We start from the raw sequence: 16,370 nt of genomic DNA on the forward strand, positions 1-16,370 counted from the left end.
TGGGTGGCAAAGAAGTCAAATAAATAAATAAATAAAATAAAATAATTTAAAATGTCACAATGAATGTAGTTACAATAAAAACATGTTTTCCTAGAAGGCTGCTTTTGCTATAAAAAAGTAATTGTGATGTGATGGTTGCTTTGGAGAAATGTATGGATTTTAATCAAAATCTAAATGATCATCATGTTTCAAGTATCCCCATCTAAATGGAAAATCTAACTTGGAAAAATTAAGAGAACTGCTAGAGCAAAGCAAACAAAACCATGTTATGCACCATTGTTATTATTTATTTATTTTATTTATTCAATTTTTATGCCGCCCTTCTCCTTAGACTCAGGGTGGCTTACAACATATTAGCAATAGCACTTTTTTAACAGAGCTAGGCTATTGCCCCCACAATCCGGGTCCTCATTTTTCCCACCTCGGAAGGATGGAAGGCTGAGGCAACCTTGAGCCGGTGATGAGATTTGAACCGCTGACCTTCAGATCTACAAGTCAGCTTCAGTGGCCTGCAGTACAGCACTCTACCTGCTGCGCCATCCCGGCTCATTGTTGAATAACGAGCATTTACCCCTCCTATTAAAGAAACTTACAGTTCGCCGTTCCAGTATCAAGAGGAAGGGACAATTGGTATTTCAGCCATTCGCCAGCCAACTGGAAGCCAGTGTGAGGATCTAGCCGACATGCCATCCTTATCACGTCTCCCTGTTGTGCACGGAAAGCTGGCAAGGAGAAATAACAATAAAAGTCTGACTTGCAGATACCATAACTGGGAATTATCCATGTAAATAACTTGGATATAAAATCTGAAGTTTGAAGTGTTCATCCTGAAAAAGTAAAGTTTGAATGGCTTTATAGATTGCTCCCAGTTTCTGGCAAACTCCATGCTGCTGGTGAATTCAAAAGCCCGTAGGCAATACAAAATTGGATTGACTGCAGGAACACCCATTTTTTCAGATATTCTTGAAAATATCTACTTTCTAAGGAAAATTTAAATAGAAAACATAACAGAACTTTGCAATAGCTTTCTGCTCTGAAGGAATGAAATTCTATTAATGCTGTTCAAATCAAAATATATTGAAAATCTTTTAGTTGGGTTTTGCTGGAACAGCAACTTACAGTTGAAGAAGCAATTGAAGTCTTCGTCACTGTCAAAATCAAAACGAGAATATTCACAACTAGGACATTCTGTCTTTGAAGGAAACCCCAGCTATAAAAAAGAGAAGGGTGAGATGAGAGGTAAAAACATTATGCACACATATTGTCAAATAAAGACTCTGGAGAATTATCTTAAAACAGACTAAAGGAGATGGAACATATTTTACTGACTGGAAAGGATTCCGTTGTCACCCAGTCATATTAGAAGGAGTTTGCTAGGAAAGAGGTTCAGAAAATAGCTGACTCAGTTTGAAAACTTATTCTTTTTTCAAAGATTAATATTTACATCTTATTACAATCTTAACATACCTTCACTAGATTAGTCATGCATGCCTGCAGATAATTTGGGATAATAGCCAACAACACAGGATCACGCGACAAGACTTCGTGCCGAAAAAGAACACCCCACATGATCTGGGTAGAAGAACGTAAGAACTAGGAAAATAAAAAGTTAAAGAATCTATTAGAGAGATTACTATCATAAATATAGAACAACTATGTAATCTACATAATTTCTCTTACATCTGCCAAAACAAATACAAAAAATATGATTTAAAACAGTCACTTTCAATTACAAGGTGAATACTAGTAGTGTAAGGCACCAGACAATCACATACGGCAACATTTTTTAGAGCTTCAGAAAAGAAAGAAAGAAAAGCCCAATATATTATAAGTTAAATAAACAGACTAATGCAGCTGTATTTGAGTATGGTGGCTTTGGCTTAAGAAGCCTTTCTTCATCTCAGAAAGGAATAATGAATCTTTAAAAAAATATTTGTAATCTGTAAGGTCATCACAAATACATACGACATATGACTAATCTTTACACTTAAGTACTGGAAAATATTTCACTTCAGATCTATCTACTTACCTGACTGGGATGGGTTGTGAAAGCTAGAAATGACTCAAGGTATTTTCCCAAGTTGGCAGGTATTTCTACATCAGAATCTGGGCCCTATTAAAAGAAGAGAAGCAATGTGAATTTAGACCCTAACATGATTTAGATGATAAGGATGCTATTATTTGTTTGTTTACTTATTTGTTAAGCATGTACAAGGTAGTACGTATTGGTATAAATATAAACATTAGCAAGATAGGTACAGGTAAATTAACCAATAAAAAAGTAAGACAGGGATGGTAGGCACTATGGTGTACTTATGCACCCCCCTTACAGACCTCTTAGAAATAAGATGAGGTCAACTGTAAATAGTCTAAAGTTAAAGTTTTTGGGGTTTGGGGACGAAACCACAGAGTCAAGTACAGTGATCCCCCGCTCGTTGCGAGGGTTCCGTTCCAGGACCCCCCGCAACGAGCGGGATTTCGCGAAGTAGCGCTGCGGAAGTAAAAACACCATCTGCGCATGTGCAGATGGTGTTTTTAACTTCCGCAGCGCTAGCGAGGAGCCGAAGATTGGGGGCGGTGCGGGTGTTTTAAAACGTCCCCGCCGACATGGGGGGCTCGCTAGCACCCCCCCAAACCCGGGTTGGGTTGGGGGTGCGAAATGACTTGGAGGAATGTGAAGCTGAAACCGGCCGATTTGGACTTCCCATTCCTCCAAGTCACTTCGCCGCTCGTGTCCTGGCTAAACTGGGCAGCAGGAGACAGGCTTTGAGTTTTGCCTGCGGGGCGAGGGAGTTAGGAAAGTCCTACTTCTCCCCCCGCAGCCAAAAACTCAAAGCCTGTCTCCTGCTGCCCGGTTTAGCCAGGACACGAGCGGCGAAATGACTTGGAGGAATGTGAAGCTGAAACCGGCCGGTTTCAGCTTCACATTCCTCCAAGTCATTTCGCCGCTCGTGTCCTGGCTAAACCGGGCAGCAGGAGACAGGCGGTGGGCTGGGAGCCGCAGGCGAAAGGAGCTCGGGCATTGTTCTCCGGACCCCGCCCGCAGCCTGGAGAGGGAAAGGGCCGACGCGGGGCTGAGCGGGCGGGGTCCGGAGAACAATGCCTGGCGCCGCGCTCCGATGCCCGAGCTCCTTTCGCCTGCGGCTCCCAGCCCACCGCCTCGCTGGTTGGCTTCTCCTCCTGCTCAGCCTCGCCTCGGCCTTTGTGCGCGGCTTGTCCCGACAGCCCCCCACCCCAGCACTTTGAATCCGGCAGCTTCTGCTGGATACGGGCGGTGGGTGGGACGAGCGGCGCGGAAGCCAGGGGCTGTGGCAGCTCGCCCCCCCATCGCCCGTATCCAGCAGAAGCGGCGGGATTCAAAGTGCTGGGGTGGGGGTGTCCCGACAGCCCCCCACCCCAGCACTTTGAATCCAGCAGCTTCTGCTGGATACGGGCGGTGGGTGGGACGAGCGGCGCGGAAGCCAGGGGCTGTGGCAGCTTGCCCCCCCATCGCCCGTATCCAGCAGAAGCGGCGGGATTCAAAGTGCTGGGGTGGGGGGTGTCCCGACAGCCCCCCACCCCAGCACTTTGAATCCAGCAGCTTCTGCTGGATACGGGCGGTGGGTGGGACGAGCGGCGCGGAAGCCAGGGGCTGTGGCAGCTCGCCCCCCCATCGCCCGTATCCAGCAGAAGCGGCGGGATTCAAAGTGCTGGGGTGGGGGGTGTCCCGACAGCCCCCCACCCCAGCACTTTGAATCCAGCAGCTTCTGCTGGATACGGGCGGTGGGGGGGACGAGCGGCGCGGAAGCCAGGGGCTGTGGCAGCTCGCCCCCCCATCGCCCGTATCCAGCAGAAGCGGCGGGATTCAAAGGGATTCAAGGCTAACTTCTGCGCTTGGCTTGAGGACTCAGCTGGGAAGCGGCACGGGTGTTTTAAAAGGTCTCCGCCGGCATGGGGGGCTTCCTACCCCCCCCCAAATCCCCAACCCGGGTTTGGGGGGGTGCTAAGAAGCCCCCCATGCCGGCGGAGACCTTTTAAAACACCCGTGCCGCTTCCCAACTGAGTCCCGAAGCCAAACGAACCCGGGTGGCCGGGCGAGCAGCGAGCAAATGGCGGGTGGCCGGGCGAAGGGCGGGTGAACGGAGGGCGAGCGGGTGCTGGGGGGGGGCTTCTCGCCCTCCCGCCAGCAAGAGGGGAAAGACCCAGGGAAGCCGCCCAGCAGCTGATCTGCCCGGCGGGGAACACCATCTACGCATGCGTGGCCATAGGAAAAAAGGGCGCACATGCGCAGATGGTGTTTTTACTTCCGGGTTGAAAAATCGCGATGTAGCCCGTTCGCAATGGTCGGGGACGCAATAACCGGGGGATCACTGTAGTGCATTCCAGGCATTGATTACTCTGTAGCTGAAGTCGTATTTTCTGTAGTCGAGTTTGGAGCGGTTTACATTCAGTTTGAATCGATTGTGTGCACGTGTATTGTTGTGGTTGAAACTGAAGAAATCATTGATAGATAGGACGTTGTGGTAAATGATTTTGTGAACTAGACTTAGGTCAGATCGAAGGTGACAAAGTTCTAGGCTATCAAAGCCCAAAATTTCAAGTCTGGTAGAATAAGGTATTCTGTTGCGAGCAGAGAACTCTTTTCGTGAAATATTTTTGGACTCTCTCGATTGTATTGATATCTGATATGCAGTGCAGATTCCAGACAGGTGAGCTGTATTCAAGAATTGGTCTAGCAAATGTTTTGTATGCTCTGGTTAGTAGTTTAATATTGCCAGAGAGGAAGCTATGCAGGATTAGATTAATAACTCTTAGTGCCTTTTTGGCAATATTGTTACCTTGAGCTCTAGCACTTAGGTCATTAGATAGGTCCTTGACAGAGTGAGAGTCATCTATAAGGTTGTGACCTCCAAGTTTGTATTTTGTGTTCTGATTCTTTTTGCTGATGTGTAAGACAAGCATTTATTGGTTGAGATTTGAAGTTGCCAGTTGTTTGACCATTCTGATACATGGTCAACATCTTTTTGAAGGGTCGCAGTATTCTCAGTGGTATTAAATAATTTAACAAATAATTAAGCAAAGAGGATGCATAGAAACATAGAAACATAGAAGACTGACGGCAGAAAAAGACCCCATGGTCCATCTAGTCTGCCCTTTTACTATTTCCTGTATTTTATCATACAATGGATATATGTTTATCCCAGGCATGTTTAAATTCGGTTACTGTGGATTTACCAACCACGTCTGCTGGAAGTTTGTTCCAAGGATCTACTACTCTTTCAGTAAAATAATACTTTCTCATGTTGCCTTTGATCTTTCCCCCAACTAACTTCAGATTGTGTCCCCTTGTTCTTGTGTTCACTTTCCTGTTAAAAACACTTCCCTCCTGAACCCTATTTAACCCTTTAACATATTTAAATGTTTCGATCATGTCCCCCCTTTTCCTTCTGTCTTCCAGACTATACAGATTGAGTTCATTAAGTCTTTCCTGATACGTTTTATACTTCAGACCTTCCACCATTCTTGTAGCCCGTCTTTGGACCCGTTCAATTTTGTCAATATCTTTTTGTAGGTGAGGTCTCCAGAACTGAACACAGTACTCCAAATGTGGTCTCACCAGCGCTCTATATAAGGGGATGCAGTTGCTTGTAATATGATCACAGAGGTCATTTATATAAAGTATGAATAGTGTTGGTCCTAGAATACTGCCTTGAGGGATACCACTGTTGATAGGTGCAGGATTTGATAGGGCACTCCCTATTTTAACCACTTGTTGTCTGTTTGACAAGAATGCAATCCAATCATGAAGGGGATGATGAAATGCCATAGGATTTGAGCTTCAGAAGAAGTTTGTTGTGTACTACTGACTCAAAGGCTTTACAGAAGTCTATGTAAATTGAGTCTATTCTTTTAAAGTTGCAGGTTACAGGATACCTTTTTTCTGAAACCAAATTGTTTGTTAACAGCAGAAGAGCTGAAACTTTCTGTGGACTGGAGACCCATGTCTGGAATGTTCAACCATACAATTAAGAGTAACATTTCCTTTTTGCTCACTTCCTTTATATTTAAAGTAGAGAACAAAATTTCAAGGCAGGGGAAGATACATTAAAACTGGAATTCCCAGAAGTGCTAGGATTGTCACATACTTAGGAGGCTGAGAATATGCAAAAAATAAAAATAAAAAATTGGCAGTTATCAAGTGGCTTCCAATTGTCCACACCAGAGGTCTGCAATTGTTAAATACTCAAAGAGCCATTTGGACCCATTTCCCATAGAAAACACCGGGAGCCACAAAACCTGGGTGGGTGTGGCCAACTCATCACTCTCATCCAGTCATATGACCTAGACACGCCTACCCAGCCGGTCATTAGGGCAGAGAACTGGTTGTTAAAAAACACTGGGAGTCTTTTGATATCTAAAATGAAGTCAAGTGATGTTTCCCTCTCTCTGTATATCTCTCTCTCCCCTTCCCCACTCTGTATTTCCCTCTCCCTCCATGTATCTCTCCTTCCTCTCTCAGTATCTATCTGTCTCTCCCCTGCTTCACTCTCTATCTCTCCCTCTCCCTTCATATATCTCTTCCCCTCCCTCTCCCCCTCTTTGTGTCTATCATCTTTTCCCCTCCCCCTTCTTTGTATCTATCTCCTCCCTCCCTTTGTATTTCTCCCCTCCCCCTCTCTATCTCTGTGTCTATCTGTCTCTACCGCATCTTTCTCCATTTGTATCTCTCCCTCCCTCTCTCCATGTTTCTCCCCAAAATTCCTCCTCTCCCCCTCATCTCTCTCCCTTTCTCCATGTATCTCTCCTCCTCCCCTCTTTACCTATCTCTCTCCCCATCTCTGTATCTCTCTATTCTCCTCTCTATGTATCTCTCTCCCTCCCACTCCCACTCCCTCCCTTCTCTTCTATGTATCTTCCTCCTTCCCTCTCCCCCTCGCTCTCTTTCCCTCTATATCACTCTCTGCCCTGCCCTCCCTCTCCCCCTCTCCACGTTTCTCTCTCTCCCCACTCCCTCTCTGTCTCTCTCTTCTCTACCTCACCCTCCTCTGATTTTGATTCTAAGGCATCTCATCCAGGGGTCTCATTGGGTTGGGTCTGCCAATTGACCGAAGCAGGAAATGGCGGGCAACTACTTCCAGCCTTTGTTGGTGCTGGGCATGTCTCAGACACTCAGGGAGACGTCCTAAAGCAGAGCAGCAGGCAGGCCATGAGGTGTTCAGGCAGGCCATGAGGTGGTCTCACAACGCCTTGTGCAGCTCAGCAAAATTTAGCTGATGGGAGAGATGAATCCCCTCCTCCCAGGACCCAATTCAATGCGGAGCCACAATGTGATCCTAGCAACAAGACGAAGGGGGTGGACCTTCTCTTCTCAAGTGAGGCGAGTCTCTTCTCTTCTCAGTTGAGGCGAGTAGTAACTGAGAGGGGAGGGGCAATACCAGCCAGTTGTGAGATCAGCCAGAACTGCTGAAAAATTTAACTACTGGTGGTGCAACAGGGAGCTGCAGGAAAAGGGCGAAAGAGCCGAATGCGACTCGGGAGCCACGGGTTGCCGACATCCGGTCCACATCATTACCCAAGCTAAGCAAAAAAAGCAATTATCTTTTGAAAACCAGGCTGATTGGTAAGGAAAAGGAGATAACTTTTGTTATTATCACTCACCACTAACATACACAGCTGGCTGCCCAAAGAACATAGCACTTGGCAAAGTCTCTTCAAGAAAACATATTGCTTTTCTACCAAACCTTCACCATCCGCAGTCCTGAAAATTAAAGAAAAAAGCAAGTGTTATGTAGGATCTATCACATAATTAAGAACCATTTACACGAGATAACACTCTTTAAAAAGTGTAAATATGTAAAATTCCAAACTGACACCTCATGAGTTCATTGATACATTCATACAATTTTCTTGACAACAGTGATTTGCCATTATATTGTTCTAGGTCAGGATATTTTTGACTTCCCAATCTATTCTATTTTTCTGATATTCCCTTCCAATAATAGTCAGACCAACCCTACTTAGTTTCTATGCCTCCCCACAAAATGAATTTTACTGGTGTGTAATTTGAAATTTCACCCCACTATTGTTGGAAGACTTCAAACCCCAAGTTATGGACAGATCATCATTGAGAAAATCACTATGATTCAACAATTACTAGATGGCACATAATCTTTCATACATTTACAATTGCAGAGAATAGTACTTACTGGGCAGCAGAGAGAATATAGTGCATAGCAACATCCCCAAACAAAACCATTAAGGGCTTGCGGTCCTCCAGTTTTCCCTAAAATATATAAACATTTCCATCACGTTATTCGGAAACAATATTATCCACAGGAAATTTATTGGCTAGCATTACGTATAACATTGAATGTTTTCTTCTCGCAATGATAGCTCAAAACAGAACATATTGTTTTAAATATTTAATATTCATTCTTTTCTTTATTTCAAATAAGAGTAACAGTTCCATCAATACATAACAACAAATTAAATTGAAATAGTAAGACTAGTCCAGCACTCAAAGTTTGGAAACAGGACATTGGTAATCATTTTGGAGAAATTCTCAATGACTAGCTTCTACACTAGCTGTCAGAGGGATAGTCCAAAATATCAAATAGGACGACATTCATAATAGATAAGAAAGGACTTTTACAACCCTCCACTTGACAATCTTGTAGTGTAGTGTATTCCCAAAACATGTTTGTGAAGAAGACAGAAAATAAAAATTCACCTTTCTGCTGACTGCGATCAAGAGGCATTCTGCTGCTTCTATTTGAAGCTCTGGCTCATTCAAAAGCAAGCAGAGCATCTCCAGTAGCTTGCAGTTATCTGCTGTGATATGATTCATAGCCACCCAGTCAATATAACCAGCCAAAGTATTGAGTGTTGCAATTCCTACTCGACAATTTGCTTGTGCCTAGAAGAAAAAAAATAGCAATTTAAGAGTCTATAGAACCACCCATCTATTAACATATCATCTAATTTAACAGTCTTAATCCTATCGCTAAAACAGAGTGGAAATATTAAATGCATTTTCCTTATGTCAATATTTCTGCTCCTGTGAAAGTAGCACTCAGTCAATCTGAAAATATTATTTCCTTTAGATGCTGAAAATCAGTCTGGCCAACTTGATGAGTTTTCTGCCTTTCTGAAATGGGGACTATGGGAAACATTAACTTTAAATCCTAAAATAGGCAAATTACTATTAAAAACACAACAACAGGCAAATCACCATTAAAATGATCTTCTCATATTCTATCACATCTACATGTATGGTCCATGACTCTCTTTGCAACCTTCAGTATTTCTCCAAAGTATTGTGGCCATGGCTACCAAAAATAGTCTATTCTGATCTATATGGAGAAATACAGTGGGAGCAGTGCCCAAGCAAACTCATGAATTCTGATGAACATTGTGCCTTACATTCAATCATATGTAACAGGAATTGATCAAGAGGAGAGTTAAGCAATAAAATAATGAAAAAGAACATTAGCATTAATGGTAACAGATGTTTGGAAAAGAATGACCATATCCTAAGCATCATGACCATGAGAAATGTTTGTATTTCTTAATCCTGCATTCACTTACTATTGATACTTGAGCTGCATCAATTTTCTGAAAAGGAAAAAAAAGTGAATGATTTACTGAAACATAATTTGGTTTCTCAATGGTTACCTCCTAATTCTCTTTTTATAGGAGACAATCACATGATATTTACAAAACTGTATTTCCAATCTTAGCAATCAAATGCATACTTAAACGAGATGGACAAATGTCAACAAGAGTAAATATCTTCAGTCCTGAGGTTTGAAGAGCAATTCTGTCAAAATCTGCAGTTCTGTAAATGTTATTTTGCTCATTTTACATTAATAATGCAGTAATATATGAGGATAACAATTGGCAAGATAAACACAGTGCAATGAAAGAGTTCCATAAAGCCAACATGTGGTAGGACTGCATAAATAATCAAATTACACACATTGTTCTTCTACAAAATGATAAAATTGCTGTCAGTAATCCATAAATGATAAACAAAGAAAACTTCCTCATTCTAAACATGCCAAGAATTAAGGCTAGTTCATCCTTTTGTAAGGTCCAATTTTCAACATTTACTGGTTTATTGCAGAACTTATTTTAAAAGGTAAAATAAAAGCAATAAGCTACACATGAAAACATGGATTTTTAAATAATTCTTGAGTCATTATAAATCAATTTAACTCTTCAAAGGCTAGATGATGCTTTCTGACATAAAGATCAATTTCTTTTTACTCTTCTTCACATCACAATTAAACCATTATCAGTGATGTCATATTTTTGCCATTCCTGAAATGTGAGACTATGTAACTCTTATTAACCAATGGTAGGCTCTTACCGCACATCTGTATTTATTAACACTTTGCTGTAATGTATTTAGCATGAAACTAAAAATTTTCTCCATATTTTGGGAAAGAGTTTGCTGGATATCCCGTCGTCTTTGAGCTGGCAATGTCTGGAAAGTAACCACGTCCTCTGCCAGGCGCAAAAGTATGAACATCACTAACTCTGTCTGGGTTTCCTAGAGCGAAAAACAAAACAAACTAAGGAAACAACTCCCATTGTCATGGGAAAAATGTTTAATTTTTCAGAAGGTCACTGGATTATGCTAAAGGATCGTGCACATAGTCCGATGAGATGAATTCAAATAAAATTACCCTATCTCCTAAAACAGGAATGAAGCCTCCATGCCATTCCCAACACTACCAACCTATAATACTGAACATCATTATTAAAGGATAACAAAAAATAATATTAAAAATGGGATATAAATTTTACAAGGTTGATGTTCTCACACGAGAGCTACATTTTTCATTATATTTTGCTTTTACAAATTTGTTTGATATGACTACACCGAAAATCATGAAATTATACTCATGCCAGGGGTGAAATGTGAAAAATTTCCCTACCGGTTCTGTGGATGTGGCTTATTTTGTGGGTGTGGCTTGAGGTCTGGTGGGCATGTTTGGTGCTCAGGTAATTGGGTGGGCGTGGCCAATTTGTAAAATGCAGTGAACTGCATTAACAACACTCTTGCTTAGCAATCAAAATGTTGGGTTCAACTGTGGTCATAAGTCTTTCCTTCCTTCCTTCCTTTCTCTTCTTCTTTCTTTATACATCTATCATCTATCAATATCTATATCTCTATATCTATATCATCATCTCTCTCTCTGTAACATCCATCCATCCATCAACCCCACCCACACACCCACCCACCCACCCATCCACCCACCTATCCATTCATCATCTATTTTCAAGAAGTTTTTTGCAACACATACAGGTTCAAATCTGGCAGAAAAAAGACACGGATCGCTGTTTTTTCACTCACCCCCCAAAAAAACCATCAAAAAGCAACATGCAATATTAAAAAGGCTGGAATAATGTATTTATTATTTATTTTTATTTATTACTTAGATTTGTATGCCGCCCCTCTCCGAAGACTCGCTTGCTTGAATACAGAGTCTGCATTGTGCCGTACCTCTGCAACCCTCAAATCAATAGCTTTCGAAAGAGAATTACATTTGGGCAAATAAAAGTGGGGATGTGGAAGGTTCCCCACTTTCCACCGTCTGCTGGGTTAAACAGAAGCAGGAGAATTGAAATGAAGTGCTCCCCGGATTTGCAGAAACCTTTGAGTTTTTTTTCAGGGAGAGAAAAGAAGGTGGGGTGGGGATCTTTCTGGAGCCTCCTTGCTCCAAATTCATCCCCATATATGAGAAGCTGGTGAATCCTTCCTTCCTTGAGGATGGTTTTTGTAGTTTTGTAGTTCTCCTGCAAGGACGTACCTGGCAGCAGCGGGGGCAGAGTTTGCCTGGGCTCTATGCCATCCTGGAACTGCACCCCACACGGGGGAGTTTTCTAGGCCGGCCTAGTTTCAAGATGGCGGAGAGCTTGCTTGAGAGAACCAGCAGCGGTGGGAGAGATTGCTTGGAAGAGGCCATGGAAGGTCTCCACCATCCTGGAACCATGCTGCGAGGCGGCAGCAGCAGTTTATCTGTTGAGGCTCTGGGCTTCAGTGCACCGAGCAGGCGAGCAGAAAGGGCTGCAGTGCTGAGCCACTTCCTCTGCTGACACATCAAACTTTGTGCGGCAGCTGGAAGCAGCCCAAGAGCCAGGATGGGCACCCCACATGCTCAGCGACGAAGCCAAGACTTGCCCGTCCCTCTGCCTCCCATCTTGCCTGCCTCCTCCTCCTGCTAGGCAGGGAGGGGGGCGTGGACGGCCACTGCCCAGGGACAATGCATGGAAGCAGCAAGCAAGGCATCCCCAGCACACCTGTTAATCCGACCGGCCATGCAACTACAAGTGTGGCATGGAAGCTGCTGGTGGCTGGATAGGAGGCAGCTCCCCATGCGGTGAGGAGAGAGGGCCAGGCATGCACTTGGAAGGGGCCACTGCTCTCACTGCCCACCCTTCCTGCCTGGCAGGGAGATATCCACCTGTCCTCCAGAAGCAGCACTGACGCCATTTGCTCAAACACCCACGCTCAAAGCATTGCTGGGAGGCTCTGCCTCCACCGCAGCTGTGCAGGAAAATTCCCCAGCACAGTGCAGTTTTGGGATGATAGAGAGTCCAGGCAAGAGCACCCTACTCTTCAGGACCCGAGGCGGAGCGGGTCTTCCTCCCCCGCCACCAGCATCGCCTTACCTTCTGCTGCTACTGCTGCTACGGGGCTGAGTTTGAGAGCAGCCGCAGTCACCCAAAGGCCCCGCAAAAGCAATCAGGCCCAAAAGGCGGGAAACGGCAAGTGGATGTCCTGGGGCTGCTGCACATGCACACTACATCTCCCACAGCCCTCTTCTGGTGCGGACCTGTGTCTTACCACATGTGCAGTGCCGGGACATCTGCTAACAGGGTGAGCAAGTGGCAGACAGATACAGGATCATGGCCAGCCAGTCATCGCTTGTGGTTTGGAAAACCATGGGTGGCCATCGCTACAAGTCCACCTGAACCAGTAGCATTTCACACCTGACTCATGCCCTGTTAAGTGGCCAATCTGTCCCACATAATCAAGTCCAAAAAGGATATAATAATATCACTGTAAGAAGCCCTACCCCTTCTTCAGATAGAGTGTCCAGTTCTTTCAGCATATCAGGCCAGTGCTGTGGCCATTCACGTTTGATCATCTCTACCACAATACGAGAGAGAACATCCTTAATGTGACTTTCTTCTTCTAAAATGTTCTGGGTACCCTGTTAATCAAAAACTGAAAGATTACAAGATGGAAGGTAGGACTACTATAATATTAAATATTCACAGGCCCATCTTTAGAAATATAGTATAAATTTTTAAAGAACTTTTAAATTAAATCAAGAACAGAATACTACACTATTAAGTTTGGAAGAGTCAGGAATACTTTATAAAATAGGACAACTATAAAAACAATATTTTGATTATTTCTGTATTAAATGTGGCAATTTATATCCAAACAAATGTAAATCTCATACTTAATTGTTTGCTTTACTACCTATCTAAACAATTGTAGGGACAAGCTTTATTCCTTACTTTTGAGTATTACACTATAATAAAATGTGCAGTTCCTTTAATAGCTGACTAGTGCAGCTTTTCATCACAATAGATATAAATACAACAGCACTTTTGGCTAGGAAATAAATTATGAAGTCTATAACTAAAGAATGATTTAAACACTAACATCTTATTTTTGTGAAAAATATTGTACCACTAAAATAAAATTTAGCAGCTTAAGTTCAAGAAGTGTGACTTACATTGGATATTAGAGTCATGACGCTGTTCTTCAAAAAGACTTTCTCAAACCGACTCATAGTATTCCATCGAAATCTAATTCCCCAAAACAGACATCAAAGCTATGTTATTCTGGTTAATAATAAGTATACTTTTATAACATGGTAAGATAAGAGAGAAAAGGTGCAAAAAGCACTCTGGAGGGTGGGTAAGTATTAGAGAGAGAGGTTGAAAGTATTAGAGAGAGAGGTTGAAATTGTGTCCTATAGCAAGTGCATGCAAGCTATTCAAAATGCTGAATATCAATTCCTTCTATGAACTGTCACCAGTTCATCTTTGTTATAAACTACATATGCACTATAACTATTACAATGATATTATAATATAATTGCATCTATTGCTATATTATATTAAGACTGATGCAAATCTAATTTCTTAATTAAATCAATCTAAAAACTTGTGGAAAATTGCAATATTACACTACTTGATGGAACTAAAAATTCTTACTTCACCACATGCTCCAAGATCTGAAGACCAAAATGCCTGACAATAGCAGTCTGGGATTTTTCTGCTAATTTCAGTCCACAAGAAACACAAACTGGACTTTTTTCTTTAAATTCTTCACAGAACTGAAAAGGAATAAGAATTTATTTTAAGCACTTAAATGTAATTTAAATGTAATCCACCAAGGTAATTATGAAAAAGCCAATCAAATTATGAGATTAAGTATTATTTTAAATCATTCCCACTATATTGTTTTGAAAATATGGGAAACAAGCTACTTTTTATGTAAATTAGGGTATGGCACTATATAGCGTGCTAAAAGTGATGTGTATCACATTTATGAACAGAACTTTCAGGATACAGTGGTACCTTGAGATACGAGTTTAATTCGTTCTGGACCTGGGCTCTTAAGTCGAGCAGCTCTTATCTCGAACGACTTTTCCCCATAGGAATTAATGTAAATAATTTTAATTGGTTCCAGCCCTCAAAAAACTCACAAAGTTAGTCTAAATTATGCAGAAAGACATGTTTTTAATGAAGAAATGTACATGTACATATAAATGAATAATGAAGTTTCTTTCACTTAACTTGTAAACTTTCTTAAACTTTTAAATTTACATATGTTCAACTTCTCTGCCACCCAATCCTGTAGGACAGAGGTCCCCAACCCTTTTTGCACCAGGGACCGGCTTTAAGCGATCAAGAGAGGAATGGGTGAATGAATGGACGGAGGGTGGGAAGGAAGGAAGGAAAGAGGGAAGGGACAGGAACAGAGGAAGGAAGCAAGGAAACTTATGAAAGGGGAGAGTAAGAGAGGAATGAGTGAAGGGAGGGAGGGAGGGAAGAAGGTGGGAAGGAGAAAGAAAAGAAAAAATAGAGGAAGGGAAGGTAAAAGAGAGAAAGAAAAAGAGCAAGAAAGAAAGCAAGAAAGAAAGAAAGAAAGAAAGAAAGAAAGAAAGAAAGGGGGAAGGGACAGGAACAGAGGAAGGAAGCAAGGAAACTTATGAAAGGGGAGAGTAAGAGAGGAATGAGTGAAGGGAGGGAGGGAGGGAAGAAGGTGGGAAGGAGAAAGAAAAGAAGAAATAGAGGAAGGGAAGGTAAAAGAGAGAAAGAAAAAGAGCAAGAAAGAAAGCTGCAAGCACCCCCCCGAGCCCCCCAGGCCGGCTGCAACCTTTTAAAACACGCGCGCCGCTTCGCAGCTGTCTCCTGAAGCCGAACGCGGAAGTTAGCGTTTGGCTTCAGGAGACAGCTCCTTGGCGCTTGTATCTCGAATTTGGGCTTGTAAGTAGAACAAAAATATCTCTCCCCTCCCAGCTCTTATCTCGAGTTGCTCTTAAGTAGAGCAGCTCTTATGTCGGGGTTCCACTGTATTAATAGCAAGATTGGTTTGCCTTTCAATTTTCTGATTTGTGAATCCAAATGGATTACCTTTCCCCTCTTAATTATTGGATTGTTTCCCTGATGATTTCTGGGTTACATAGATACTATTTGTCACCAACTTTTCGCTTATTGCTAACTTTTTCTATTTACAATGTTTACAATATTTTAACTGAAATTAATTTGTCCCAAACTTTCTTTATAACTATATAGTTATGGTTGATTTCTTCTATGAAGCTCAAGTTTCTATAGCACATATTTTGAAGATTATACTGTCTTCATTACACGCTCCAATACATGCTTTGATATCATCCATATTATTCCCTTCCCCTTGTCTTCCTAAGTTTTAAATCTACCTGCTTGATAAAAACTTCTTGCAAACACAAACATGAGCACCTATTTTATGAATGATCAGTGAGACGATTAAAAACATTGCTTCCATGTGGAATGTCAATATCCCCTCCTCATGGCTGGCATACTACTATTTTTGTTAGTCCTTTCTTGAAAACTTTCATATTTGCTACATGTTGTCTTGATGCTTTCACAGCCAGCAGATCAAGTCAAAGCACCATATCGGGGAGTCAGAGAAAAACGGCACAGAATACCACCGCATACAGGCAGCTATCTGGCCTGCTCAACCGGCAGTCAACCTTACATAATTAGGCTGTTTTCCATGTTTTCAAAACAATACACAGATAGTCCTCAATTTACAAGAGTTCATTTAGTGACCATTCAAAGTTACAGTGGCACTGAAAAAAGTGATTTATGACCCT

At 42.4% G+C, this 16,370-nt stretch overlaps 1 protein-coding gene across 3 annotated transcripts in view; it reads right to left on the reverse strand.

The window, feature by feature from the left end:
• Positions 1-16,370, reverse strand: part of XPO5 (exportin 5) — a 51,257-nt gene that overhangs the window by 32,721 nt on the left and 2,166 nt on the right. For all 3 annotated transcript variants that reach the window (XM_070734203.1, XM_070734202.1, XM_070734200.1), the window contains exons 2-13: positions 14,224-14,345; positions 13,740-13,812; positions 13,068-13,205; positions 10,352-10,534; positions 9,568-9,594; positions 8,711-8,896; positions 8,187-8,263; positions 7,639-7,738; positions 2,030-2,113; positions 1,468-1,593; positions 1,120-1,210; positions 594-722 (exon numbers count right to left, since the gene is read on the reverse strand). In XM_070734203.1, the coding sequence (XP_070590304.1) occupies positions 594-722; positions 1,120-1,210; positions 1,468-1,593; positions 2,030-2,113; positions 7,639-7,738; positions 8,187-8,263; positions 8,711-8,896; positions 9,568-9,594; positions 10,352-10,534; positions 13,068-13,205; positions 13,740-13,812; positions 14,224-14,345 (1,336 nt within the window). The remainder of the gene's footprint in view (positions 1-593; positions 723-1,119; positions 1,211-1,467; positions 1,594-2,029; positions 2,114-7,638; positions 7,739-8,186; positions 8,264-8,710; positions 8,897-9,567; positions 9,595-10,351; positions 10,535-13,067; positions 13,206-13,739; positions 13,813-14,223; positions 14,346-16,370) is intronic.

Source organism: Erythrolamprus reginae, chromosome 1 (genome assembly GCF_031021105.1).
Source record: "Erythrolamprus reginae isolate rEryReg1 chromosome 1, rEryReg1.hap1, whole genome shotgun sequence".
In the NCBI taxonomy this organism is placed as follows: domain Eukaryota; kingdom Metazoa; phylum Chordata; class Lepidosauria; order Squamata; family Dipsadidae; genus Erythrolamprus; species Erythrolamprus reginae.